Source organism: Bombus pascuorum, chromosome 10 (assembly GCF_905332965.1).
Source record: "Bombus pascuorum chromosome 10, iyBomPasc1.1, whole genome shotgun sequence".
Classification (NCBI taxonomy): domain Eukaryota; kingdom Metazoa; phylum Arthropoda; class Insecta; order Hymenoptera; family Apidae; genus Bombus; species Bombus pascuorum.
In genome coordinates this window covers 8,231,315-8,258,981 of record NC_083497.1, presented here as the reverse complement: position 1 = coordinate 8,258,981, position 27,667 = coordinate 8,231,315, and the positions used below count along the sequence as shown (strand labels likewise).

The 27,667-nt window shown below is 35.1% G+C and overlaps 4 protein-coding genes across 13 annotated transcripts in view; 2 read left to right on the top strand and 2 right to left on the bottom strand.

Moving 5' to 3' along the window:
• The first annotated feature begins 1,473 nt into the window (after window positions 1-1,473).
• Window positions 1,474-2,922, top strand: LOC132911205 (lysosomal thioesterase PPT2 homolog). Its single transcript, XM_060967640.1, has 4 exons — window positions 1,474-1,842; window positions 1,969-2,218; window positions 2,287-2,405; window positions 2,468-2,922. Exons 1-4 carry the CDS (start codon window positions 1,693-1,695, stop codon window positions 2,819-2,821), a joined length of 873 nt encoding a protein of 290 aa, XP_060823623.1. The 5' UTR covers window positions 1,474-1,692; the 3' UTR covers window positions 2,822-2,922.
• A 348-nt stretch (window positions 2,923-3,270) lies between these two features.
• LOC132911203 (venom serine carboxypeptidase) lies at window positions 3,271-4,942 on the bottom strand. The gene is made up of 2 exons (XM_060967638.1): window positions 4,540-4,942; window positions 3,271-4,401 (listed from the first exon to the last, which is right to left on the bottom strand). The coding sequence occupies exons 1-2, from the start codon at window positions 4,822-4,824 to the stop codon at window positions 3,280-3,282; spliced, it is 1,407 nt and encodes a 468-aa protein (XP_060823621.1). The 5' UTR covers window positions 4,825-4,942; the 3' UTR covers window positions 3,271-3,279.
• A 263-nt stretch (window positions 4,943-5,205) lies between these two features.
• Window positions 5,206-7,453, top strand: LOC132911204 (uncharacterized). Its single transcript, XM_060967639.1, has one exon. The coding sequence runs from the start codon at window positions 5,596-5,598 to the stop codon at window positions 6,508-6,510; it is 915 nt and encodes a 304-aa protein (XP_060823622.1). The 5' UTR covers window positions 5,206-5,595; the 3' UTR covers window positions 6,511-7,453.
• A 56-nt stretch (window positions 7,454-7,509) lies between these two features.
• The window catches only part of LOC132911202 (piezo-type mechanosensitive ion channel component), a 29,742-nt gene continuing 9,584 nt past the window's right edge, over window positions 7,510-27,667 (bottom strand). Inside the window, exons 3-37 of one of the 10 annotated variants that reach the window (XM_060967627.1) lie at window positions 26,289-26,504; window positions 25,959-26,191; window positions 25,000-25,431; window positions 23,954-24,106; window positions 22,818-22,929; window positions 22,508-22,617; window positions 22,158-22,424; window positions 21,755-22,081; window positions 21,288-21,580; window positions 21,064-21,200; window positions 20,849-20,991; window positions 20,596-20,772; window positions 19,860-20,376; window positions 19,685-19,780; window positions 19,097-19,539; window positions 18,560-18,965; window positions 16,688-16,750; window positions 16,119-16,264; window positions 15,371-15,547; window positions 13,730-14,026; window positions 13,565-13,641; window positions 13,126-13,200; window positions 12,174-12,450; window positions 11,924-12,087; window positions 11,704-11,853; window positions 11,439-11,600; window positions 11,215-11,362; window positions 10,919-11,133; window positions 10,676-10,834; window positions 10,448-10,574; window positions 9,969-10,375; window positions 9,526-9,821; window positions 9,181-9,430; window positions 8,785-9,012; window positions 7,510-8,700 (exon numbers count right to left, since the gene is read on the bottom strand). In XM_060967627.1, coding sequence (XP_060823610.1) covers window positions 8,586-8,700; window positions 8,785-9,012; window positions 9,181-9,430; window positions 9,526-9,821; window positions 9,969-10,375; window positions 10,448-10,574; window positions 10,676-10,834; window positions 10,919-11,133; window positions 11,215-11,362; window positions 11,439-11,600; window positions 11,704-11,853; window positions 11,924-12,087; window positions 12,174-12,450; window positions 13,126-13,200; window positions 13,565-13,641; window positions 13,730-14,026; window positions 15,371-15,547; window positions 16,119-16,264; window positions 16,688-16,750; window positions 18,560-18,965; window positions 19,097-19,539; window positions 19,685-19,780; window positions 19,860-20,376; window positions 20,596-20,772; window positions 20,849-20,991; window positions 21,064-21,200; window positions 21,288-21,580; window positions 21,755-22,081; window positions 22,158-22,424; window positions 22,508-22,617; window positions 22,818-22,929; window positions 23,954-24,106; window positions 25,000-25,431; window positions 25,959-26,191; window positions 26,289-26,504 — 7,595 coding nt within the window. In that variant the 3' untranslated portion in view covers window positions 7,510-8,585. Of the gene's footprint in view, window positions 8,701-8,784; window positions 9,013-9,180; window positions 9,431-9,525; window positions 9,822-9,968; window positions 10,376-10,447; window positions 10,575-10,675; window positions 10,835-10,918; window positions 11,134-11,214; window positions 11,363-11,438; window positions 11,601-11,703; window positions 11,854-11,923; window positions 12,088-12,173; window positions 12,451-13,125; window positions 13,201-13,564; window positions 13,642-13,729; window positions 14,027-15,370; window positions 15,548-16,118; window positions 16,265-16,687; window positions 16,751-18,559; window positions 18,966-19,096; window positions 19,540-19,684; window positions 19,781-19,859; window positions 20,377-20,595; window positions 20,773-20,848; window positions 20,992-21,063; window positions 21,201-21,287; window positions 21,581-21,754; window positions 22,082-22,157; window positions 22,425-22,507; window positions 22,618-22,817; window positions 22,930-23,342; window positions 23,391-23,953; window positions 24,107-24,999; window positions 25,432-25,958; window positions 26,192-26,288; window positions 26,505-27,667 lie in introns of all 10 variants that reach the window. The other 9 variants (XM_060967628.1, XM_060967629.1, XM_060967633.1 and 6 more) reach the window with 9 other exon arrangements.

The following is a 27,667-nucleotide window of genomic DNA, read 5'->3' as shown; positions in this document are numbered from 1 at the left end:
AAAAGTATTCTAATTCTTTACTAAAGAACATTTAAACTCGTATAAAATTTCCACTGTGTAAAAGACATTTTAATTATACCTATTTCCTCTAATTTTAGGGATATCGAAGTATTTCATAATTTCTAAATGGCTTCATAAGAAAAATAACAGAAAATGCATGTCGAATTATAGAAGATAAATAGGAGCGTGCCTGAAAGGTCAAAGGACGGAGATTCCTTCATCCACTTCCTGCGATATAGTCGCCGCTGGTGGTTGCGCGGTTCGGTTAGCACTTGGTGGACTAAAATAGCGAGTCAGCCGACCGCGAATATCCTTGATTAAACGCAAAAAAGCTCCGAGACCTACGCTCGCCTTGCGCTCTGGCGTGGCTGCGTTTTTTCGCCACCCTCCGCCATCACGATGGTCGGGTTTGAGCGTGGAATTGGATTGGTCGTCTTTCCTCTCTTCTCATTCTCTTTTCCCTTCGTTTCATTCCCTCTTCAGCGAGAGAAAGAAACGTTGGTAGTTTCAAAGCTTCTGGGGACTCGATTAGTGCTAGTGTGCGACATCAGAAATACGTAAGCACGGTTCATTTCCAAGTATTCCTTCCGGTTAAATTGTTGTACAACGTTCTAATTTCTTAAGCCAAAGAAGATATCTGTCCCTTTCTCATTTTATTACTTTTCACTATAGATACTTGTATTTCCATAATAAGCAAGTACTAGTTTAATAATAAAAATCTAAAAGTTCTAAAATATAGTCATGGTATGCTATCTTATTCATTTCTTGTTTTCTTTATGACGTTGGTATATAATTTAGCAAATCGGTATGAATGCATTAGAGAATCCCTGAAGAGATGTAGATTTGCTTGGCAAAATTGCTACGATGTTCTTCGATGGTGACAAAGGTCTCTTTGCGAAGTGAAAGCGTGATAATCGAGAATGACGTTGGCCGAAACAATGCGGCAGGCGTTCATCCTCTAAGGCATGAGTTTCGTATGCCAACTAAGGGTGATGTCAGACCACGGTGATATATGGTGAAAGCACGGGAAATGTCACGTGCCCAGCAACCTTCCATACAGCTGCAAAAGGATTAGGGGCCACATTCTGTAACACGTTATTTCAGAATGCAATTGAATTCCTTTCACTGTCATTGACTCTGGTCTATCGATCAAAGTTGATCACTGGTTGTTACACCTCCATCATCATTCGGTGGTGATAATAAACTTCACTCGCAATCAGAATTTATTTCAAGTACCATCTTCGAATTCAAATTTGAATAAAAAGAAAGCAATAAAAAATTAGTTTTTTCAAGAAACAAAGAATGTTTAGTGATAACATTTGCACTGATTATGAACTTTTAGGGTACAGAAATTAACTCTAATCTTTGCTTTCGCCATTCATGACAACATAAGAACCATCGTCGATAAATGAAATTCCTTCGTTCTCAACGGAGCACAGATGTTGCTCTTCTTCCCTTACTAGAGGCGTCGCGACGCGTCGCTTATAAAATCGATTATATAGCCGCTACCTCAATAAAGTGACGGACCAATGGTAAGAAAAGCGCTGATCCAATCAAAAGGTACGATCTCGAATAAGTATCAGTTGCTTCTGGTTATCTCAAAATTTTATCGTTCCGATGGAAAACGGATCTGAAGTGAACATGATATGATATTCTTGACAATAAGTATCTAGCGTCACTCATCTGTCACTAATGGCTACTGTATATTATAGTAGTTTTATTGTTATTTTACTTTTATCTCTTTTCAATAATGGCGTTGAATGTTATCATGCCGTGGTCGTTATCCATGGAGTGCTCACTGGAAGCGATAGTATGGAACTTATTAGTAACAGAATCCAAGAAGTAAGTACAGAAATCAAATACAAAACAAAGAAAGTTGTAGATGTCGCGTCTATATAAATTTAGCGGTAAATATGGTTTCGAGTAAAAATGATTTTTCAATGTGCTTAAAACGATTATTAATTTTAGATGCATCCAGGGACACAGATTTATAATACCCCAAGATACGCTGGATGGAGTAGTCTGGAATCAATGTGGCATCAAGTGGAAGAAATAGGTATGGACGTTATGTCTGTAGGCGCTGCATTTCCCGAGGGAATACATTTAGTCGGTTACAGTCAGGGTGGTTTATTAGCTAGAACAATACTGCAAAGGTTTCCCGGTCACAACGTTAGAAATTTCATTTCCTTAAGCTCACCACAAGCTGGACAATACGGAAGTAGGTGACGTCAGTGTCATGAAGAAAGACAAAGAAATCACCGTTTCAAATTGCGTATTCTCTTGCAGCTCAATTTTTGCATTTATTCTTCCCAAATTTGGTATGCCAAACTGCTTATGAATTATTCTATTCAAAAATCGGGCAACACACCAGTGTTGGGAACTATTGGAATGACCCTCATCATCAAGTTAGTATATATAAACGATTTGTTAATAGTTCCGCAAATTGTATTTTACCCTTCTTTTACAGGAATTGTATTACAAATATAGTACATTTCTTCCATACGTAAACAATGAGAAAAATTCGACGAAAATGCCAATGTACAAACAAGGTCTCACCAAATTAGAACGTATGGTGCTTGTTGGAGGACCTGAGGATGGTGTTATTACCCCGTGGCAAAGTAGCCATTTCGGATACTACGACATTAACGAAACTGTGATAGATATGCGTGATCGACGTATTTATAAGGATGATTTAATTGGACTGAAAACATTAGATGAAAGCGGAAGACTTGTTCTTATCACAGTTCCAAATGTCCCCCATTATGAGTGGCATAAAAATGTATCTATAGTAGATGACTTCTTACTGCCATACTTAGATTAATGTAATCTTATCATACTTTAGATAATTAATTTTTACTACGTAACATAAAGGAAATTCCAAAGATCGAAGATCTCCAAACGATATCAAGTGTACTCATTATATTTATCATGTGAATCTCATCCTCTTACATTTTCTATATGAAGATAACTTTCCAAAGACGAACGCGTAATAAATATATTTCTAATGTTTCAACACAAAAAATATTTAGTACCTTCTACCTACAATCAGGAAGAATTATTTATTAAGGCAGTTCAATAACAAATGTGTATATACATTCTTTTTCATCAATAAATGTTTACTACCTTTTTCAATACAAAATGATTTATTTTCATTAAATGTCATCAAAATTCATTAAGTACCTAATTATTAATTTAAATCTACAACTGACATTCTATGTAGTAAATATAGGCATTGTGCAAATTGTCACATATCATTGATGAAATAATGAATTAAATTACTTAGAAACTTTTATTGTATGTAAAACGAGTGATGAGATCAAGAGCCCATTTTGGCTGATCAGAAGGAACCATGTGTCCAGCATTTCTTACTAAGACCTCTGTCAAGTTATCAACGGTCTTTGAATACCCAGCTAATTCAGTTCCAACATACCATGCTTTTCTCTGTGCTGTTTTGTACTTCTTGGCTCCAGGCCATTTTAAGTTTCTGATATAGTTTTCCGTCAAAGGATATGCCACAATAATATCAAGTTGTCCATTGTATATAAGAACTCTGTAATGTTGAACAAGATCTTCTACTAGAACTGCCATAGACTGCATAATATCTCCTTTCAAATATTCTTCTACTTTTTTAGATTCGATATTGAATGTTAAATTGCCAACATGTATGGTTTTTCTAATATCTGCTGTTTGAAGCCATTGTAGCATATAATCGGAATCATTACTTGGATCCTGATTATGCAAAAAATTAAAGTAATAATCGAAACCAGTTAAATTTTTAAACAATGAAGGTTCTTCGGTTAAATCACCATCAATAAGTTCATCAAACAAATTAAAGGCTTCTACATATTTCCCCTCCTTTATTAAATCTTTACCCTGTTTTTCATATGTATGGATTTGATTTCTGCCATTTGTATCAACTAAACCTATCTGATACAAATAATCTCCATATTGCAACTGATTCACTGGATCAGTCAATCCATTTCCAATTGCTAAACCTTTTAAGTTTATTTTTGTCTGTGCCTTGATATTATAATCTTTAATAGCATGAGATACAGCCGGTACATATTTTCCTCCATACGATTCACCAGTGACATAAAAGTCATTGGTCTGAAGTTCTGGGAATAACTTAAAGAATTGGACTAAGGCAGTATGCACATCTCTTCCCACATCTGTTTCATTAGTAGCATAGCCTTTTTCATTCTCCGTAAAACTAAATCCAGTGCCAACTGGATTATCAATGTAAAGCAAATTATGACACTTGTTCCAAGAGTATTCACGCATTTCAAGAGTTTTATTTTCAGTAACTATAAATGGGCCGTTTTCCAAGAATAAGCCATACATGGACGTGGCTCCAGGGCCACCTTGCAGCCATAATACTACAGGAGCGGTCTTTGGATTATGCTAAAAAAAAATCCTACCTTGCATTTCTTAGATACATTTTCTTATTTATTATTTGAAAGTTACGCATAATCAGAATCTCGATCACTAAAAGTTGCAAATATATTTTATTCACAATATTCAAAATGTTAAATTACTTACCAAGGCCGGAAAGAACCAAAAGAACATGTTCGAATTGTATTGTTTGTTAACAGTTAAATAACCAGAATAGCTACTGACATCGTTCATATCTTTATGTTGCACAGCAGCTTTACTACGGGCCTCATCTACTTTACCGCTTTCAATAAGTGGTGTCAGGAAAAGAGGCGCACCACAATCTTCTTCATTGCGAAGCGGATAATCCTTTGATTTGGGATAAATATTTGTAAATCCTTTTGCGAATGAAACAATGAATAATACTTGTACAAGCAACACGAACTTTTCCATTGTGTCCTATCTGATTAATCGCAACTATCCTAAACACGACCTTTGAACAGCGGCCGAACGTGATCGAAACGCAATTGTTACATATGTTTCGACGCACAGTACATCTTTATATACTGGCGCGATAATATTACCAACATAAGAGATGTTACTATCGAGTGATTCAATCAAAGAGTAGGGATACATCTACGAATTCCGAAAATATAGTAGAATTTGAATTAATCATATTTTGTACTTATATATGGAATTAGTCTTAAAAAGAATATTCAAGAATTTCTTTTAATTTAACTATTATCCAAAATTGAATAAGAAATAATGAAACGACTACTATCTGCACTAAGCATATAATTCGAGCTACTTGAAACTGTTAACATTCATGTAAATGGCATTTGAGAACATTAACGTATCAGCTGACTGTACCAATACACGTTAATTTGAATTGCCTTTGTGTTCTGCAATACGATTGAAGGTTAATATAGAACTGTTACTATTTTTAAGTCTGAATACAACATGTTACAAATAATGGTGTAATTGTAAATAAACTTGTACGCTTCTTCCAATTAAATGGTGCAAAATCATATCGAAGTCTTCGACCTTTTGTGATACATTTCGTGATATTTTTTCATGCTTGCTATGATTTGGAACTCCAAGAAAAATTTTTTATAATTAATGAATTTGAAAGATTAATCTATAAAAGTTCCTAACACTGTTATATTTATATATACACAAAAGTATTATTTTATTTGTTGTTGAAGTAAGAGAAACTACAGAAGTATGAATGATTCTTTCCTAGAAGACTTAGAATTATTGTCTACTGATGTTAAAACTGTAAATGCTTATCCAGTGGATCGGCATGTAACAACAAGGAATGCATCATCTCCTTTGCAGCATACACTGCAAGGCAAAGGAGAAAATTTACATATCGCAAAGCAATATAATACTAGGGAACCAAATACGAAAGATTTAAAAAAGTTGCCTGATCAAGACACAAGGAAACAACAAATGAAAGTAAGAATATCTGAAAGGAAAGAGAAGCTTGTTGAAAGTAAGTTGAAACCGATTGAAAATAAGGTGAAAAGCGATGGAAAGGAACAAGTAGTTAAAGATGATACTAAAGTAAAGATTAAAGAGTCAAGAGCAAAAATTTCTGAAAGCAAAGTGATTATGAAGGATAAAATGCGACGTTCAGGAAGTTATAAGGAAAATACTCAGGCTCCAGATGTATCTGTTAAGGAAAATAACAGACCATCTGATTCCTCAAAAGATGGAACTTCCCAGGTAGAAGTTGTTGCAAAAGACAAAACAAAAGCCTATGATCTCAGAAAAGTAGAATCCAAAGAAACTGATCCTGTTGCATTGCTTAATGCTATCAAGGACATTGTGAGTATATCCACAAAACAGGAGAGCACGAAGATTTTGAGAGCGATGCAAGAGCTGCATTTTAATTCTCAAGCAAATCTTATTAAACACCTACTGTGCCAAACAGATGACATAATTAATGAAATGCATCCTAGTAAAGATTCCAACAGAGTAAAAAGCCTAATTGAACAGAATGAAAGATTACAAGAGGATATTGTTATTTTACAAAGAAGAAACGAGGAGCTGCAGAAGAAATTAAAGGAATTTGAATTTCTGAAACAGGAAAATATTGCACTCAAATTAAAATGCAAGGAACTATGTAAACAATAGCAAAAGTGTACAGTATTCTAATACTAAGTACTTAGAATATGTTGATAATGAGGTATCCATTCCATGCTGCTGTTGAACTTTGATGATTACCAGCTGTTGTTACACTGCATGAAAATATAAAGTCATTAATATTGAAAAATAAGCGAGAGTAAAAAATATAAAACATACCAAGCTTTAAAAATGGTATTCCACAAGTTCAATAATAAACGTGCATATACGATCGATGATGTCGGTAATCATTGATTATAGATAATGATTCATAATCTCCGTATTCTTTTATAGTTTTCTCTTTCAGCCCAATCTCCTTGTCAGTTCATTTAACTTATCTAAGGAAAGATATCATGCAATAAAATTGATGGATTTTCCCACAATTTTTCTCGCGTTTTCCTTATAGATAAGCATGTCTGCTCGATCAGACACTTTTATAATGTAAACTAGAATACTAAATAAAATTGTATTATTGTGTATATTTTGTAAAATGATCATAGTTGATATAATGATTATATTTACGTGTGATGAAAGTAGGTGGAAATTTCGTAGTTATTTTTATAAATACTTTACAATTTTTCTTTTAACACCAATGGCTGTTAATTATCAGAGTATAAGATTCTGCAAATGTTTTACACACACCAAGTCGCGCGCGATGTTTTCCATATTGTTGCGTGTGGAAAGCAATGACACGTGTGTTGCAAATACAACAACACACATTTTCTAATGTTTTTACTAATATTTTTTTAATTCGTAACAAAGTTTAAAGCTAACAATATGTTATCTAGTTTAAATAGTCTGAGCCTCATTTATTGCATACGCGTCGTAATATGTATGTATTTTATTCCGCGTTGATTTAAAGTTGATATATTTATTGAACTAAAAAGAAAAAGAAAAAACATATGATAGGTTTTTGTCTGTAAGAAAATGCCTAATAAACTACTTTATAATTGAATTTGTGTGATTTCTTAATTTTTAGAGTAGAAATTCAAGAAATAAAATCATAGCATATTCGTTTGAAACAATTTACATATATTCGAAGATTCTCTTAAAAGGCATATTAAGGCGACATGATACAATGTTTCAATAAGGATGCGTGTTGTACAATGCATATTTACAAGCAATGATAATTATTATGGAGTCAAGATCTTCGGTTAAATATGTGTAATGTATAAAACGCGCTCGAGGTTTTGGCAAAATCACCAGATAATTTTATTCGGTAATACCTGAATGAATCGACGATTAGAAAAACGTATAAAAAGGAACGAAAGATCTTGCTATCGGCAGTTTTGAAGATATTAATTTTTTAAGAATAAGGGGTTTACATCCTTACCTATGAAAATGCAATTTTAAATGCGGCTATTTCGGTTTATGCATAAATTCTAATAAATTAGAGATAAAAGCCTATGTATCGCATATGGTACAACAAATTTATCTTTAGACGCTTAATTCTATAAAGCACTTATCTCAAAATCATGTTACTGACAACATCTCACGATCATCCTTCATACCTTCGACTATGATCAAGCGAGTTCTTTATCGATAAATATTCAAATAAAAATTAATAAAACCTTACTTAAAAACACGATTAAGAAATAAATAATTCTACCGTATAATCTATCCTCGGACTTCTTTAAATTTCTCAGGCCTTCTTGTTAACTTTCCCTATTATGATTAATATCATTTTCTCTTTCGCTTTACGTTATTTCCGTATACATATGTACATCTTTATAATATTCGAAGATAGGAACGATCTTTTCGTTAATCAGTTTCCTAACAACAAACATAACTGTACTAAATTCCTGAGTTTCTTTAATTTTTTTAATCAATCACATTCTTTATGTCACGTCTTGATAAGTGCGCCAACTATTGTCTCCGGTACGCAAAATTACCGGTAATATTTTTCGAAAAAATCCTTTCTTTAACAAATTCCGTTTCGCATAATTAATAAAATCTTAGTCTTTGATCCAACAAAAGTTAACTCTAGTCTAGTTTTATCATTGATTCTAGCCGTTTTGAAAATTTCACAATATTCTCACTAATATTGTTTAGGTTTGGAGTTTGTCCTCAGAAACGTTTGATAAAATTTATTCTCTGCGAGAAACATCTCGAGATTCCCCTCTTGGCGCCACAGCATCCTCATCTACATCATCTTGATCTTCGTTGTCAGTTCTCTCACCTTCTTCGGGTGGCCTTGTCCATCTGAAAAAAATGCGATTTGGTTGTTACGCTAGGTTCTTTAAATTTAATATGATACTTATGATAGTGATGTAATGCAACAGCAACCTGATCAACGTCTCCGGTGATCTGTAGAGGAATATTAATTTGGCGAACAAGTCTTCCTCGAGACACAATTCTCCACTTTCACGGACCAAATAAATATCTAAGCATAATCTTAGTATTCTATCGACGTAGGGTAAGTCATCGAACATAATCTTTGGCGCCATGTCACTGACTATCTTCCTCATCATTTGACTTATGACTATCACCGCGGTAGTGTACAAACCTAAGATTCTGTAGACATATACGAGAAAAAATAAATTCTAATAAATAAAGAAAAGAACAAATTCACACTGACCAGAATTGTTCATGAAGGCAATTAGTATTGTATCCACACTGGATCTCACGAATAACAGTGTAGACCTAGCATAACGATAGCATTAGATAATTTCAAAAACGTACCCAAATCCACTGATAAAGCTCAACCCCTCGGGGAACGTTTTATCATTGAACAAGAACATCATGATGTACTTGCAGTCATTTAGGGGCACTCTCTTTAATAGCTGATCGTATAAAGAATCATTACAAACTTCTTTAACGATCCACCATTTCTGACGAGCGCAACAATCTGCGTCGGTAGATAAATGAAGACTAACATCCCTGTACAGATGATTCTCATCCTCTTCCTCTACATTGTCATCAAGCCATTTCGCTGCAGATTATGGAGATTAATTTCACACACAAGTTCACTGACATTACGTTCTATCTTCGTTCCATAGATATCTTTCTTTATCATATGACACTTACGCATTCGCATTAATTGTGGAACGACGTCAGTGGTTCGACCAGTCACTTTCAAAAACTTGGGAAACGCATATTGCAACGTGATAGTACCATTATGCACGGTTGAGTCATTGCTAGAGAGCATATTAGCTAACGTTCTTCTCACAGGATTAAATTCATTGTTTTCATACGGTGGCAATTTTATATCTCTCACTTGTGTCGTTATCCCACTGGCATCTTTCGCGTCCGTTTTTCGAGACACTGTCCACTCTACGTGGATGATCACGGTTGTGCTATTATCTTCTAGTTCTGTTATCAGTCTGTCATAAAATAATTATATGTCAACGTGTATATCAAAAATGATTCTTCTATATGCTTTTCAAACTCAGAAAATTTTTTAGTAATATAAAAATTGGAGTTAATACGAATTCAGGAACGTAGTAGGATTAAAATAACTTTAATCGTACCTATCTAAGTCTGGCGGAGATATACTCCATAATTTTCGAGAGAACCCACTCAATCTCACGGCAGCGACATCAGAATGTATATAGTTTTCCAGGAAAGTGACCGCAGGTCTATCTCTCGCGTACAAATTTGAAAATCTCATGAAATCAGTTTCGTCGTATTCGATGATAGAGCTACTTTGCGCCGACATAGAGTAAATTGGTTCATAAGGACCAATTCTAATTTTCATTGAAACATCGTAGGGTAGATTCGAAACACCAACTGTGCCACCAAGTGCGAATAAGAGCAAGGGGAACCATATTAATCCAATCATGAAGAAGAGAGCACCACCACCGACTAAGTACTTGCTCATTTGTTGCTTCTTTACACCTCGTGGCTGAGGGAAATCCGTTTCTACGCCTCGCATACACTACAATTCACACACACACACACTTATTAATAATTTATATACAAATTTTGCAAAATATTTAGAGCGATATACCTTGATTTGATAAATATTGGCGAAAATATCTTCCATTTTAAACCAATCCATTATCGTCATGGAAGTGTCCGTCCAGATCCAGTCCATTACTGCCCTTAATTCGAATAAGAATGGGACTAACATGAATCTGTGGAAAATTTATACATCGATTATTAATAATATTAACATTTTGATTATTATATTATTATTATATTAGTGTTAAGTTCTATAGATAAAATATATTCTAACACTTTGAATAAGACATAGTTGACAATGCTGTATTTCTTGCAGAGGAAATTGCCAAGTATTCGTGTCGGATAGCCTTGTCTTAATTGATAAGCCGCTAACAAGAGGTAGAAGCACTTGACCATGTACCAAATTTGCGGTGGAAGCCTCTCATTAAATTGTCTGTGATTATATTTGATAATTTAAATTAAGAAGACGATAAATATTCGAATTGAAATATCTCTATGATGAAAATATCCACCATACCGTTCGGTGACACTTGGCAATATGAAGAACATCCAAATGTGAACGCCAAATATAAGAAAGTAATGGAAAATTAGTTTGCCTACGATTGATTTCTTTAAGAACAAAGCTCTATCGATAACTATCAGTGCAAACTGTAGCAGTAACATCAGTAAGAATGGCATGGGAACTCGATTTTCTTGTAAATAGGCTGTAACACCACCGTCACCTTGTTGTGTCTAAAAATTGACAAAAATTATTGTTAGAAATTATCTTAAAGGTACACGACATCACTTGTTAGAAAATATAAGGATGCTTACCCCAAATGCAGAAAATCCAAAAATGAGTAGCAAGAAATTAAAGAAATCACACAGGAACATATATGCATATACGTTCGTCTTTTCTTTGCTAATTGGACTAAGAATTTTTTGGAAGAAATCTTTCATTGGTTCTTTGTATTTATTTACGCTGAAAACAAATCATTGTGATTAAATCAATTTTAAGAGACTACCTCATATAACATCGTATTAAAATAAATACATACGTCATATTCATGGCTTTATTGAACTCTTCGTTCGCGGGGCTGATTTCTTCTCCTTGAACGGCCACTAATTTTTCATATTCATTTGTGGTTTGCGCATTTTCACCCTCCCCTGCTGCGCGAAGGTTCAGAGTTGCTCCTTTAGGTGTTCTTACGGTACTACCGCTGTAAATAATAAAATATTAATATTAGCAATTATATATTAATTATATATTATACAATAATATTAGAAACGTACAAATCAATGACAATTAAGAAATGGACGTACCTTTCTTCTTCTTGTAGCGATGCAGATTCTCCTTGACCTCTATTTTCTGGCGGTGGAGGCTTGGATGGAACTACAGTTAAAGTGGAAGGAATAATTTTTCTTGGTTTTAGGGACGGAGACGTCCATTGTCCTAATGATTTCAGCATAAATCTAAAAATAGGATTTTTGTTTAATTTTTACGATGGAAAAATATTCTTATGAAATTTATTCTTCGATTTACCTATGGAAGAACACCATGAGAAGCAACAACAGATCCCACAAAGCATAATTATGTTTGCGTTCAACCCCCATAATTCTAGGAGTAAATAGAGGATTATTCGGTGCAGCATCTCGATTCCAGGGCAATACTTCCAATTGGAAAATGCATTTTACTATCACGATTGCCTAAATAAATTTACCTTTAATCGGCTAAGAAATTTTTTGTTTTTCTGGAAAAATTATTCATCTGTCCGAAGAATTTTATATTTTACCTCGGTGTACGCGATTAACGTTATCCAAAATGTTTTCGAGGGTCGTGGAATGGTTAACGAACCCCAGCAGAACACCATGAGAGGCAAAGGCGTGGAAAGGACGGATGCATTTTTAATCTGATGAAGGAACACCATGAAGTAACAAAGTAGACAAGAATGTGCCAGGATTCCAAACCAAATGGATGCCAATAATTGGATTATCGGTGGTTGATCGACTTCAGACAGTGCACCACCTTCGTCATCGTGTTGAACAGGTGAGATTTCGGAGAATAGTGAGCTGTATAAATAACAGTTTTCATTAATAGCATTAAGAAATTCCACCATATGATCTAACATAAATACGCAGAAGGAAGTTTTTTTTTTCTTCTGCAAAACATTGATACGAAAAGCACACCGAAAGCTCGAACACCTGAAAATAAAACTGAACGAAAGTTGATAGGTACATCTTTTTCTGTAAATGTAAATATTTATACAATTACGAGATTCATGTCTACAGAATAATTTTTAAAGGGAGCGGAAGAAATTATAATGTACATGCTGCTTGCAAAGATCAACGTGCAGAAGGTGCGTTTAACAACGAAGTGAAAGAACATTTATCGATTTTACAAAAGTAGTCTCGATACCTGGAGGAGGATATGTCCAATCCTCGCTCCAAACTCGGTGCCAAAATTCGGATATGAGGGACCATCAACGAGCTGCTTTTCCTAGCAAAAATAACACTCCTCTCTGTCTACGTTTACTTCAAATTATTTCTTTATATTAATATAAATGCGGATAGGAGATTCGGGAATTTCAATTTAATTTGATTTAAACTGACAGAAGCCTCTATTTCCAAGGGAAATACAAAATATTTAATTTAATGTAATTGAATTAAATTGCATTGTATTTTATTTAATGAAGATATACTTTAGGCAACGTCTATAAAAAATAAGCATTTTCTACAGAATCTTACCTTTCTTCCTGCGGTCGTGGTTGGTTAGATCCTTCGCCAGCATCGCAAGATTCCTCGGCATTTCCATTAGTCGATCTGTCAGAGCGAGCACATTTACTACTCTAGCTTCTACTATAAGGACTGGCCTAATAGCAAGGGCAAGTATAGACTACTTCTTTTCGAAAGGACTTTGAATAATTCTAAGAAGGAGAAGCAAGTACTTGGGGCAAGCATAATACTACTAAAGCTCTAAAGTGTCGACGTGGGATACCACCAAAGGATTTACTATCTAAAACGAACTAAATCTTTAAAGTCATTCTCAATCTCTTCAAAATCACGGTTCTGGTTATTCTACGATACTGTATCTGTACAGTTAAGCGTTTACGAGCAAATAATGTAGGAAGCCAGAGAGGTAAGAACGTTTCTTTAGTTACAATCTTATCTATGGTGAAAATCTTACCCTTGTTTCATCAGGGGAATTGGCTGCCATATTTGAGTGATTCCCAATCGCATTCCCATCCGGAAATCTGGTTTTGTCTATAAATTAAACGATGCTAAGAAAAAGAATCTCCGACATTATCGATCCGATTTCTGTTACAAATTTTTTACTCGTTCCATCACGTACCTTTAATACTTTTTTTTCTTTCGTTAAAACCTTGCGAATGTATCTATAGTCACGCGAAAATCTGTTCAAGTATTTGGTCATCGACGTCAGGGTGCTATTAATCATCACTATAATGAATTTGAAGTACGTAGCAATTGATACTTTTTGCTCATCCTCCTGTGTCTCCTCCTTTTCATCTGGTTTATCTTCTCCATATTCGTCGTCTGTTGGCTCTGGTGTTTTATCACGTTCTTCCGCGGCCGCATCTTTTTCACCGGTTTCCGTGTCCGCCGACGCGATACTTGTTTTGTCAGCGCCCTAATTTAAATAACAAATTATCGTTTGTGTTATTAGTTTGGTTCGTTATTTCTGGCAGTTTCTGGTACGTGGAATTTGAAGACAATTACACCATAAGTTTATCGACAGCTGTAATTATTTAGTAACTGTGTTTGATGCTCTAAGGGCCAACGTTGTATTAACATTTCATTTGCAATTCTTTTAGTCAAATTACATTTTCAAATTCCGTTTTTTCACATGATATTTATAAAACGGAGGTTTGTCATTATTTATTTTTCCATGTAAATTCTACAACGTCGTGAAGTTTAATGAAATTGAAATATTTATGGTATTATGATGAGCTTTAAGTAAACCGTTTGAAATTATAATAAATAATTTTTATTAAATTAATTAATGGACTATTCTAGATAAAAAAAATTTAATGGATCGTTGGTGGCGTTTTGTCTGAATCAAATTCTGCGTATGCAATTAATCGATATAAAAAATTATTGTTATGATATTAAAAGCGTGAGATTACGGTGCTACGCTGTAAACATAATGAAAACAAATTAAGCTAAGTATCGAGCGGCAGATATGTACCAACGACGAGGAGCCTCCTGCGACTACAACATTTAAAAGGAATGACATAAAAAACAAAAGAAAAAGAAGGTGAATCGACGTGAGTGGAACGTCACCGCTTCCGTCACATGTGTTTCTTTTTTTCTTTTATTACAAAGCTGTAAGATGCGAAAAGAAAGGAAGAATTAACGTCGAAGCACTGTAATAACTAGCGAATATATGTATAAATGTTGTAAAATTCATTAGTACCACTATTATTCGTGGTTTGCTGTGTGTGTCTATGTGTGACTCTGTTTAGTGTATGTACTTGTTAAAAATTGTTAAAAGTGTGAGTTTTGCGCAGTTGGCTATTAATAAATTTCCAACACACTTCAATAGGTGATACGAACGTGTATAAATCCGATGTAACAAAGAAATTAATGAATAAACATAACGAGAAACAAAAGGATAAGAGAAAAACGAAAACAAAAGTAAACGATATAAAAATATAATAAAAGGTACAACGAAAGCTGAGAATTATTTGCAGGTAATATCAAAGATGACACTGGTAATCGACAATTTATTAGAGTACAATGATATAACGATATTATTACAGGAAAGAAAGAAAGAAAACTAGGAGAAGAATTAGATAGAAAGACTAAAATGACGTTAAGATTGAAGACAGCGTATTTATAAAATTTGAAAAGGACAAAAAAAAAAAAACAAAAGAAAAATAAACAATAAGAATGAAGGAGGAAAAAATGGTGGGCAGGTAAGAGAAAAAGAGAGCCTGTAGCAGTGACATGCAGCCTTTTAAGTGGGTCTCACATCGGTGGCCACTGCAGTGTCGGTCTCGGAACGTGCACTGAGATACGACATAGATGATTTCTTCCTTGTTAAAGGCACACTCCGACGACGTAGTCTCAGCGCGTCCTTTTCAGTCCCTCCGTACATGGCGACGTGTGTCGCGATCTCAATGTCTGTCTTAATCAGCGTGTTCATCAGCTGCAAGGGGACCACACTTTTGAATCATTTGTTTCCATGCGTTACCAATTGCCTTTTGTTTCCGCTGTACTTGTTGTCTGCTGTCTGATGACTCCTCGACGGGCCAAGGATTAGAGAACAATCGTGAAAAATGGTTGGGTGATCATTGCAAAAGGGGGTTTGGGCCAGTGGTAGATCGATAGAATAATGCGAGGACTTTACGCACACACGGAGATCAAGTCAACCTTTGGCCATGATCCCATGATCCATCTGATAGATTCGTTGAGGAACGAACTGTGAATTCGATTGAAAGTTAACTCAGTTAACCGAACCATGACTGGGTTAACAAAGTTAACTGAAGCACGAAATCAAATCGAAAACTATGATGTGAAATTAAAAACTGAATCGGTCTTTTTGATGATAAAAATATGCTGGGTCGTTTCGCGGAATTTCTCAGTGGATCAAGCGTTCTTCGATTAGTCAAACTTTTGCTTCAAATCGAAAGTTCATAGCAGACAAACCAGAGATTCGTAACCCTCCAAAACGTATCGTTCAAAATTTTCATTCGCAATTTAGGAAGCAGCTAACACACCTCGGAAATGGTCATTCTTCTGCCGCGTTTTTCAGCTTCGTGACGTTTCTCCGCTTCTTGTTTTTCGGATTCAGTGTCCGGGATCAGATCGGTCACATCGTCGTCGTCCAGGTCGTCGAACATGTAGTAGTCGCCTGATCTGACAGCTGATCAAACAAAACGAATTTTTCTTAAACACTGATAGAAGAACCAACCATTGTCACTTACACTATACTGTGCTGAAGCCATGCACGATATTTCACTCAAATTAAGAGTTGTGCTTTCGGACGATGTTACTATACGAGGCTCAGACTAACATTTTAGAAAACAGTATAACATCTATTAAAGTTAGAAAAAGTATTAGTACAATCACACAGGACACGCACAAATGCATCCGCCACCATCTTTGGTTCGCTATACATATTAGAATTTCGTGTGATACACAGAAACAAATTACATATATGTACAGCAAGAGGTTCTGTAAAAGCAGAAGGATAGTTAGTCAGGATGTGGACACGTCAGTTGGTAGGACAAAGCCTAGATAAGCTGCGGAAAGAGAGAAAAAAAAATAAAAGGTAGTTTTCATTTACCCTCTCTGTTGGTCTTTGGGGCGCGAACTCTGTACAACGGCCGTGTTCCTGGATAGAGAGTATCTAATACAAAGAAAAGACACAAAAAGATATAGATAAAAAACTGAAAACGATGAGAAAGTCGTCGGCACAGGCTAGAGATCTATTTTACAACAATATACATGTATATTACATGTCGATTACGCTCGAGTTCTGGAATCCTTGGTCAGCAGGATCAACAGGATGCAGGACGATCTGTCAAGAAATTAAATGGATTTTTGGATTTGAATTAATACATCTCCCTATAAGAGAGGTCAAATTAATTACGAAAGTGATGAATGAGGAGAATGTGATGTTTGAATATGTCAAAGCAGGATTGATGCCGAAGGAATATATACGAAACGATCTAATCATCGATATTATTTATACGAATATAGTATGTTTAACTATGTACATTCAATCAGATCCAAATATAAGACGACATCTAACGAAGATCAAAGAAAGTTCTCTTAAAACAACAAAAGGAGCGGAAATGAAAATGTCCCGACGACGACATCAATCAAATATCTACACATTTAAAAAATCAATACCGAGACAAGATCTACTGAGAAACCAACAAAACTTCGGTCATTCAAATTTTTACATTTCGACACGACGATACTCGGCGTAAAAATCAAAAGACTCAAACAGGAAGATACCCTAAAAATCCTCTAGAACCATCAATAGTAACGAAACGAAAGAAAGATCGGTGCTTCATAGATGATCTAGAGGTGCTGTCGCGGAAGCATATGTACAGGACATCGTAGCAGATCGACGATGGTGATCTTGTTCCCGTTGTGTCGTTACATGTGTGATGAGATAGCGGGGAGCGAGATGTGCTCGAGACGATGGACTGTCTTGGTGTTTGTAATCCATTCATCCATGGTGGTCCGATGAAGCTGGACTGTCGACGATGTCGGATCGACGAGGTCAACGATCGATCCCGTGGTCCTCTGTCGTATGGCGGTGGCGAGAACACTGGAAACGTCTCGTCGGGCGATGGACCACGTGGATTCAACTCGCTACTTGGTGGAGAACCGAAGGAAATACGGGTCGGTTCGAGGTAACCCTCGAGGCTCACTGTCATCACAGCGGAATTTGGTGTAGGCGCCTGCAAGAGAGACGCAGCTCGCGGTGTCAACGGGGCTGGCTCATCCTCGTCTTCGTCGATCGGTGTCTGATAACCCTGAGGAGGGGTGTGACCGCACGAGCTTACGCTGGAAGATCTTGCCAGAGGCGCTGCCCCTTCTTTTTCGCGTGCATCAAATATAGAGAATCAAATATAGAGACGTTAGCCTGCGAATAGTCTCTAAGTTTACCTACGTTGAGGTTTAAGTTTAAGCTATTATTTGTTAATTACTGTAGAGTACACGTAGGTTGGTAGAGTAGAAGAAGCCTTCGTTGAAGTTTAGATTTAGACTGTTTCTTGTTAAATATTATGGTATGCACCTGCATAGATCGGTAAGGTGGCAGAATTCTACGTTGAGATTTAGATTTATGCTATTTCCTACTAAATACTATGGGATACACGACATATGTTGGAAGAATGGAAGAACTAGACATTGTGGTCTAGTTTTTAGCTACTTTTCGTTAATTTTAGAGAATACATGTGGATTGGTAAGATGGAAGAACCACAGGTTGCTGTTAGTAAGGAACAAAGAAACCTGGAGTTGAGATTTAGGTTCAGGTTACCAGGTAAAGGTACATGAAAGTATAACATTGAGGATTTAGGAACAGAAAGGTGAGGATGAGGAATAGAAAGTTTGTCTGACATTGGGAAATTATTTATCGACGACGTCGTTCCGTCCTGTCAACCTGACTATTTTATACTTCGAACGTTGAAATAATTCTTACCAACTGCATGTATCTGTGGCTCCCTGTAACTAGGTCCTTGTATTTTTCTCTGGTTAGCTTTAATTTTATCCATTTTAAACTTCAACTTCTGCAGCACGTTCTTCTCAACGTTTTCTTGAATTTCGATGCGCTTCTGGTGCAATTCTTCTAATAACTCCGCCCCTCTAGACGCTAGGATGCTCATAGCTTTCGTTTCATCTACTATGTGGAAGAAGTAGTAACTCTTGAACAGTCGTTTCTGGAGTAACAGGAAACCAAAGCATAGACCATCCCAGACCATGCCGATGTCTTCTTGTGGCACCTCGCAATCCAATTTTTCCAGAACTATGTCGCTCACTGAACTTCGGAATTTTCTTAGACAAGTTATACCGAATAGCTGAATCAGTGGACATGCTAACACTTGCAGCTAAAATTCAATATTTTATACGTTAGAGTTATGATTAATGTTAATAAGTAAGACAAAAGCTTCATTTTCTTCTTGTATTATATATTTTACACGTCAGGTCGGTAATTTTAGTGGCAAATGTTTCAAATTACCTGTTCTATCAGTACGCAACCTACACCCTGAAGCAAAGCCTTGGAAAATATGACGACCACATTGTAACCGATTAGAAGATTCCACCATTTCAAGATGGTTTTCACTGGTCTCAAGTAAAAATCACTTCCTTGCCAGAGGAACACGAATGCACCAATTAAATAACCCAACGAGAAGAGATTGGTCCTTTCTGTTCCAGCCAGGAACATGATAGACAAAGTGACCCACATGAGACTTATTAATACGCCTCGTTTAATTATGTCTAACCAACAGTGGATATGTGACACGTAATCCTTCACAGGATTGACGAAATTTGGTTTCTCCATGTTCTCGTAGACGGAATAGTTATGACCAGCTGGAAATTCTCTGTCAGTCGCTGTGCTTCTTTCTTCGATTTTGAAGACGAGACTTTGTCTGACGACCATCATTAGCAGAATAAAATCACCTGAATTAAAATGAAAAAAGATCAAAGTTTGATATTTTATATTAATTTTATATCTGAAATAAATTCCTGCTTATGTTCTATTTCTTTGTGCTGACAAAAATATGAATCTTAATACTTATACGTAATGTTTTATTATGATTCTTACACATTAATTTTCTAGCGTTTGGTGGAAAGTCAGGATCAGGTAAATACATCCATTCTTGCAAACCCCTCAAAGTTTTGGATTCACTCCATGGATACTCTGAAAGTTAAGAAAAATCAAAAATTATTCTCTATTTTTAAATTACTTCAAATATTAATACCATAAATATTTAACCAACCTATACAAAACCAGGATGGTGGAGCCACGACGAAAGAATACTGAATAGGTAGTAAAATTATACCAAAGAACTTGAAGAAAGGCCAAATTCTGGATATTGATTTTCTTCTCAGAGAGAAGAATAGTAAAAGCCAAATGCTATAAAGGACAGAATAGAAATCCAATCTGGTTCCAATGAGTGCCACTATTCCTATCAAACAGAATTCAACGCCAAACTTATAGAATCCATAATTGAAAAGGAATTTCAAGCACTGTGGTACTCCTTTGTCAGCGTCTTCTCTGGTGATAGAAGGGAACATAACTTGAGGAGTGTCCAAAGGTTCGCTACGTGCTTTTCTATAGAAACACTGTCGAATTCTGATGATTTTTCTGAGAGTAGTCACCACTAAGATTCCTATGTAACCCTTCAATAATTCTGCCAAGTGTCCTGGCTCTCCTTTTTTTATTCCAAACCACTCTGCGATATTATACATCGTGTTATTGCTGCCATACTGAGTTTGATTTTCAGCTGGAAATTTCTGCAAATGGCAAATGGGAAGATTTATTTGAAAATCGTATCAATTAAAAACATGTGATGACAAAGATATTAATTTTTTAATTATTCAATTATCAAAATTGTAATCAATATCAATTATTATTTTATTGTACACTGAATAAAAATAAAATTATTTTTTAGGTGAGTATGAAATACTCAGGCGATCGAATAGTTCTTTAATTTATTGTATATTTATATTTACCGTGCAATTAATATTCCAGTTATTGTGATCGATATACTGAATTTGATATAGCATCTTCACGACCATCAGAATGGCAATTATCGCGGCGATCGTGTTGGCAGTACATATTTGAACATTTCTTCGAGAATTGATCATGATAACTAGTATCAAGACGAATACGAAATTAATAGCACAGACCTGAAATTTATTATTTAGGTAAATGACAAATTGAACACCAGTTCTTAATTACTTTAATTAATTCATTTAAACTCACATCGTTGACACAGAAAATCATCACAGAAACGAAAATGATCTTTTGCATGTGAATTTCAAAGAAGAGCCAAGTGTAATTATAAAAATGTAAGAATTGCTGTATTATTTTATGAAATAACTGTAGCCGCTCCAGTTTAGACATTTCTGAAAATGAAATATATCTATTAGATTAATTTTGATTCGAAAATTCGCAAAATCAGTGTAATGGTACCATACCTTTTAACTGTCTTAAGGAGTATATATGTTCTTTCTCTTCTTCAACAAGGAAAACTTCTCCCGGTGAAGATGGTGGCATGGTTAAAATCGGTGAATGGCCAAGACTCGATCGTTCGACTCGAGGACTTTCTTCAGTTCTATGATTTTTAATTATTTATTTCTCCCAATTGTTATACTTATATTATTATACTATATACTACATATTATATTAGTTATATGCTAACCCGAATTTATCGATATCGGTCACTTCCAAGAAATCTTTATGGAAATAATGAATCTGCAGGACAGTGATAATTACGAAGAACGTTGGCGTGAGTAATCTAACAAATAGATCCTTGGTCTCATATATTTCTAAACCAATGTCCTTCTGCAAATCCTCGTCAATATGGAGGTAGTTCCAATATTCCGGGAAATTATGAAATTGATAAGTGTACACGAGAATCAGCATGATTACGGAGTAACCAATGACCGTAATCCAGAATGAGTACATCATCTTCCTCCATACTGTCCATGATATCTATAACATAAAAAGAATTATAAAATCATTATATTTTTAAAAGTCATTTAAGAAGTACGACAAGAAATTATATCTATAAGGTTTTACAAAAAATTTAATTAATAAAATTATATTGAACTGAGTTTAAGCACAAGAAATTTCATTAATAAAGCTTTACTGAAAAGATTTGAGTACCTGGAAAGTGATGATTAAAACTAAGAACAGGGACATATAAATGATCCTGAAGACGGTCATACGTTCGCCGGTGATTCCAGAGATGAATAGCATAATAGCCACTACAGCGATCCAAAATTTGGTTAATAATTTTTTCAAAAGTATGCCAACATCTTTCATGAATTTGCTTTTGATTTCCGGCGCTTCGTGATTCATCGCCGTAGTAGCTGTCGAAACAGAAACATGTAACGGCGCTACCATGTCTCTCAATGCTGAAGAACGTCTTTGTCTGGTTCTTTCAGCGGTATATTGTCTCATAGTTATCCAGAACATAGATATGAACAGACACTGTAAAGTAGTAAAAAATGTTATAGATAGTAAAATATATCTTACGTTAGTTTGTAAGTGAACAAATTATTTTTACTTTGACGACTAAATGCCATCGGCTAAGTTGTTCAGATTTGCTGAAACCAATCTCCGACACACTTATCCCGTTTATCTTCGTTGGCAGCTCTTCTTCTGTCAGATCCATGCTATAAATGTATTGAACTAGAAGCAAAAGCGTCGCATAGATAACGATAAACGGCGAGCATTTCATCATGGAAGCGCGTTTATTAGGTACCATCCAGAGAATCAAGGCCCATAATAACAGCGCAAACGTCGTCCAACTGTGGTACATTATACTCCAAGTCTAAAAATTAAAAGAATCATATAAAATGATTGAAATTTTAGAAAAAGAAATTTGATCAAATTCGTTGGTTTATTGAGTCTTACCATCATTATGATATTCGTAGCAAGATAGGATGAATTGATTATCAATTGGAAGATGGAATATACAGCCATAATGATATGTTCGATGATCCCGGATTGCTCGTCTGGAGTAGCTAAGAAGCGTTTAGTTAATTAATGTGTTTTGATCTTTATACATTATTAATAGACAACGGATATTTATGCAAATTTATATTCTTATATTTATTCATTATATTTTATTATTAATGTATAATATATATAACACAATTTGAAATCATAATATATATATCTGAATCTTCTACAGATGCATAAAAACATCATGCATTAAACAAACCTTCACTGAGACTTTGCATCTGAATGTTGTCATCCTGATGACCATCTTGGACAATGACACTTCCGGTCGAATCTTGCAGTAGTCCCGTTCTCCCGGACCCAAATCGCATCAACTATCAGTAAAAATTAACAATACTATTCTCTATATATTACAAAAACTCCTAAATGTTCCTACACAGCGTTCTCTCTATCTCTTGTATAATTTTAATTTCTATTCTAACTTACTAAATAATCTATGTTAATAAATGTATAATATATGCTTTGTAGAGTAAAATTTTGTTTGTCAAGCGTACACATGCATGCTACGTATAAGTGAAATAAATTTACCTTCGCCACAATAGCTACAATAAGAATTCATAAAATGTGCCGATTATTTGAATAAAAACAAAAAAAGGAAAATATAAAAAATTGTGTGCAAGTATGTGAAGTCAAATTGACCAGATAAATAAGAGTGATCGTGATGATATAAGTAAACAAAAGTAATTGCTATGACAATCAAACATGCAAACTTAATTATTATACGTACGGGTGTGCGCTCGTCGACAGGTAGGGACGACGAATTAATGATCGGCTTCTAAAACAATGGCAAACTAAACATAGCGGCATCCAAACGGAAAAGGAATTTGCTCAGCGTTAAAGAACAACCGCAAATCTGGAAGGCGACAGCAAATAAAAACACGGCAGTTGTTTGAAAGGAGACGGGCAGTCAATTCAACAAAAATACATTAACACAAAATTATATACCTCCTTGAATGATTCTCATCACCTTCGTCAACCAAAGAGAGAAAAAACGAAAAAGAAAGGAAAATTATTAATTTCATTCCATGAATACTACGTTTTATAATGATACGAACATTCTCTTTTGTCATAACAAGTTAGTGATAGAACAAAATAATACTTACACTGGAGAGTACATATATGCACATGTGTATACGTGTATATATGTGTACATATATGTATATGTACATGTATATATGTACATGTGTGACTGGCATATATGTATGTAAATAAAATGTGAGTAAAATATGAAATAAAATCGATGATGAACTGTACAGTGGAATTTGATTAAAAAATCTAAAAAGAGGCAAAAATCGAAGAAGAAAAGAACATTCGACTCATGCAGGATGAGATCCTTACGCGAGCCTTTCGTCGAGCTGATTGCCATCTTTGAGATGGGGTTCTTCTCCTGATGGAAACGTGCCTGGACAATGGAGTGTCCAGATTCTCCAGCTTTCCGCTCAAACGTTTCACTTTCTTTGCCTGGAACGCCTCGTTAGTAAAAGCAACGTTCTTCAAAGAAAGACATGTGTGTTACAGAGAGAGAGACACACTTGTGAGTATCAAGAATTAGTAGAAATAGAGTCGTAGAAGCTTAGATCGTGTTATTTCGCCGACATCGAGGTTAATCGTTCTCCTTAACCGCATGAAAATTAATTGAGTCAGTAACAGGCACATTGCACGCATCCTGCTTCATTAACATGATTCATGCTTAAGTGAAGCTTCGCTTAATTTCTTAATTATATTTTATGTCCATCACTTTCGGATACCCAAGTATCCAAGACGTGGTATTCAACAATATTCCCAGTTGGATCTTCTAGTTGATTTCCTTGACCCAGTTAATTACAATTTCAATCAATAAAACGCTACTTTCGTTTAATTACTTAATAATCTTCGTGTTTAATCTTTCATTATCCGCCGCTAAATTTCACATCTGGTTTAATGGTACAGTAAAATCTTGATTATCCAAATTAATCAGTCTATATATAGTTTCTATTTTTCTTTTCTAATCTCTCTCACAAGGAACTACTAAACTTTTGATTATTCGGTGTTCCGATAATCGATCGTTTCGTTGGCCCACTCATACTGTATACTATCTTTTCTCAATTAAAATTACTATTTATTATTATTAATAATCGATAAACAAAAATTTCCAATGTCCTAAAATATATTCAATTTGAAGCTGTTAAATATTAAGTTTCTGAATTACTACAAATCGAATTAATAAGACATGCCCATAGTATCTCAAATCGCCTACCAGACAATTATCTATGTAGATGGATTAATCAGCGTTCTGATAATCGAGATTCCACTACATTTATAATGTTCCAAATATCTCTTTCGTATTTATTGACTATACGTGTCCTTCATTAGTGAAATAGGGATGCACTAACAAATAAACTCACCGGCTTTTTGCTCAGGAACTGTGACTGCAATGCCAGAACGTAATAGAGCCAGAATAGCCTTAAGAAGTAGCCATAAATTAACCAATCGGCATCGGTCGTGTACTCAACGTCCCTCGGGTCAGTGCAATTCGTTTGATAAACTGGAGACAATGCGAAATAACGTTGCCAGGTGCTATTTACGGGTATTAGCTCTTGAGGCACTTGATTCTGGTAGCTGAGCAAAGCCAGGATGTGAAGGATCACCACGACCATCACAAACTTGCATAATATAGCAAAGCCCTTTCGGAGCTCTTTGTTACATGACCACCAAGTTGCGGCTCCCAGGAAGACGAGGAAATAGAAACCACCTTCAACTGATGGTTTCAATGCTGCTGTGATACACAATGACGCTAGAACTACGTAGGTCCCGATTCGTCCTAGGAAGTTGATGATCTAAACATGGAAAGTGACATTAGCTCGAGGTTCCGTTTGAATAATTTAGCGATGGAATTATCAAGCCAAATGTAAAATTAGTATCAAAGACGTGAAAATGAAAAGTGCTGGTCAAAAGTTTGGAATTACTACATGTTCTATGGATACCTTAGAATATTAAGGAAAAGTAGTTTAAGATTGTGCTAACTTAGAAAATTCTTTGGAAAAAAATTTCACTTCTAATCTCGAATTAATAATAGAATTAGCAAGTGATTCAAAAAGTGATTCCAAAATTTTTGTTGGTACTCTATATGAAAAGGTATATAATGCAGAAGTCACAAGAAATTTTTTATTGTGCACCAATGTACATACTCCTATCCATAAAATTTCTCTGGAAAATTTTTAAATAAAAGATTACGAATTACCTGATCTAATATTAATTGATTACCTTGTACATTGATAATTCATGAAATATTGACAAATTGTATGTTATAAAATCGAACGAAATTGATTTATTTGAGAAATATGTTTGTTTCATCGAACAATACCTTGGCGGTGCTGTCAGCGCTTTTCTTTGCAGCCTCATCGTTTCGATGTAACGATGCATCATCTTCCTCGTCGATAACGTTCTTTCGTGATAGAAACCGACATATGAGATACACCATTATACTAGTGGGTAACACGATTAACTCTGGCGTCAACCAGAAGAAGATCTCCCAGGCAGAAACGCTATCTAGTCTTACAAAACCTATGTGTCTGAAGATCGTTTCCATCGATTCGCCTAGAAATAGTTTAACAAAAGATTTTCTCAATCCAAGCTATAATCAAGTTCGAATAGATGTAGTTCAAACTTCTCTTTATCGGACATAGTTACGTACAGTTGTGAAGAAAGTGACCATAAGCAGGTAGAGCTAATAGAACTATGTGAAAAGTGAGTTGGCTGACTGCTGTGAGAAAAGACAGGCCGATGCAAGTTTTTAAATAGTGCCCTGTGTGGCCAGCCATTGTTTTCGCGTCTGGTACCGGCACATAGGGCGAGTATAGCATCAGAACCAAGTAAACCAGAGACAATCCTACAGGTCGCCATATTATACCTGTTTAATTCAAGAATTGCAATTTTAATAATATTATTCTATTTTAATATTTTATTTGTTATCATTTTAATAATATACATAGTACGAATATTTGTGCGTTTATGAGAAATTAAAAAATGCAAAAATACAATATACTCGGTGGCGAGCATGTGACTATATTCCAACTTAATATTAATATACCGTGGAATGAAATATTCATAGACTGTAATAGATATTCAAAGAATGTATAGCATTAACTATGCAACGAAGATAGCATAACATTCATAGTAAACACTAATTTCAATTAAATTTAGAAGTACCTATTTGTATATTATACTCTCGAAATTGTACATAATGTGCAAAAATATATTAAAATGTTTAAAGTAAAGTTCTTGCCATGACATTCAATACTTAGATGCCAAATTTTTAAATTATTTTTAGAAAGATATGAACAACCGTGACATACTTATAAATTACAATGTAAATGACATTGTGAGATATACTCATTCCGCGACATTTTCCGACTGATATTCGTCACGCATAGAAATGCAGTTCATTTTGTTGGTACGAGAAGAAATGAAATGGGGTAAAAGAAAGGTCAATTTCAACCTGGGGACTTCAAAGATGAAATTCTACCACGAATGACATTTTACACCCCCTGTATCATACGATGAATTCTACCAATTTGCATGCACGAATAAGATAGCCATCGCTCTAAACGATATTTCAAAACTTATTATGCATGGAACATGGTTCGTAAAAGAGGACAAACATATGTACGAGTAATTAAATTGGATTGGATTGGTACTGTCGGAACGCTAATTACATTCGCTTTGTCAGGAAGCGTGAAAAGCAATTAATTTCTTTGCGAGCGTCTTAAAAGAAGCAGCTTATAATTCTCGAAAACCTGGTCGGTTTATTTGAAGAAAATTTCTCGAGGAGATAATCCTCATTCCAATTTGCTCCAATTCACGTACCGACTTTATGAAAGCACTTTCTATTAGTAAAGTACATTCTGCTTACTATTTTCTCTTCGTCGTGTGCACATACGAAAAGTTTGACCAGCTGCCAAGTAAACTCGAGTATACGCCATTCTCTCTATTTCAATATTGTTGTACTATAATTTCTAAGGATTTGCATCTTCGATTCGTTCATTCGAAAATACCGCGTCCTTTTTAAGGATC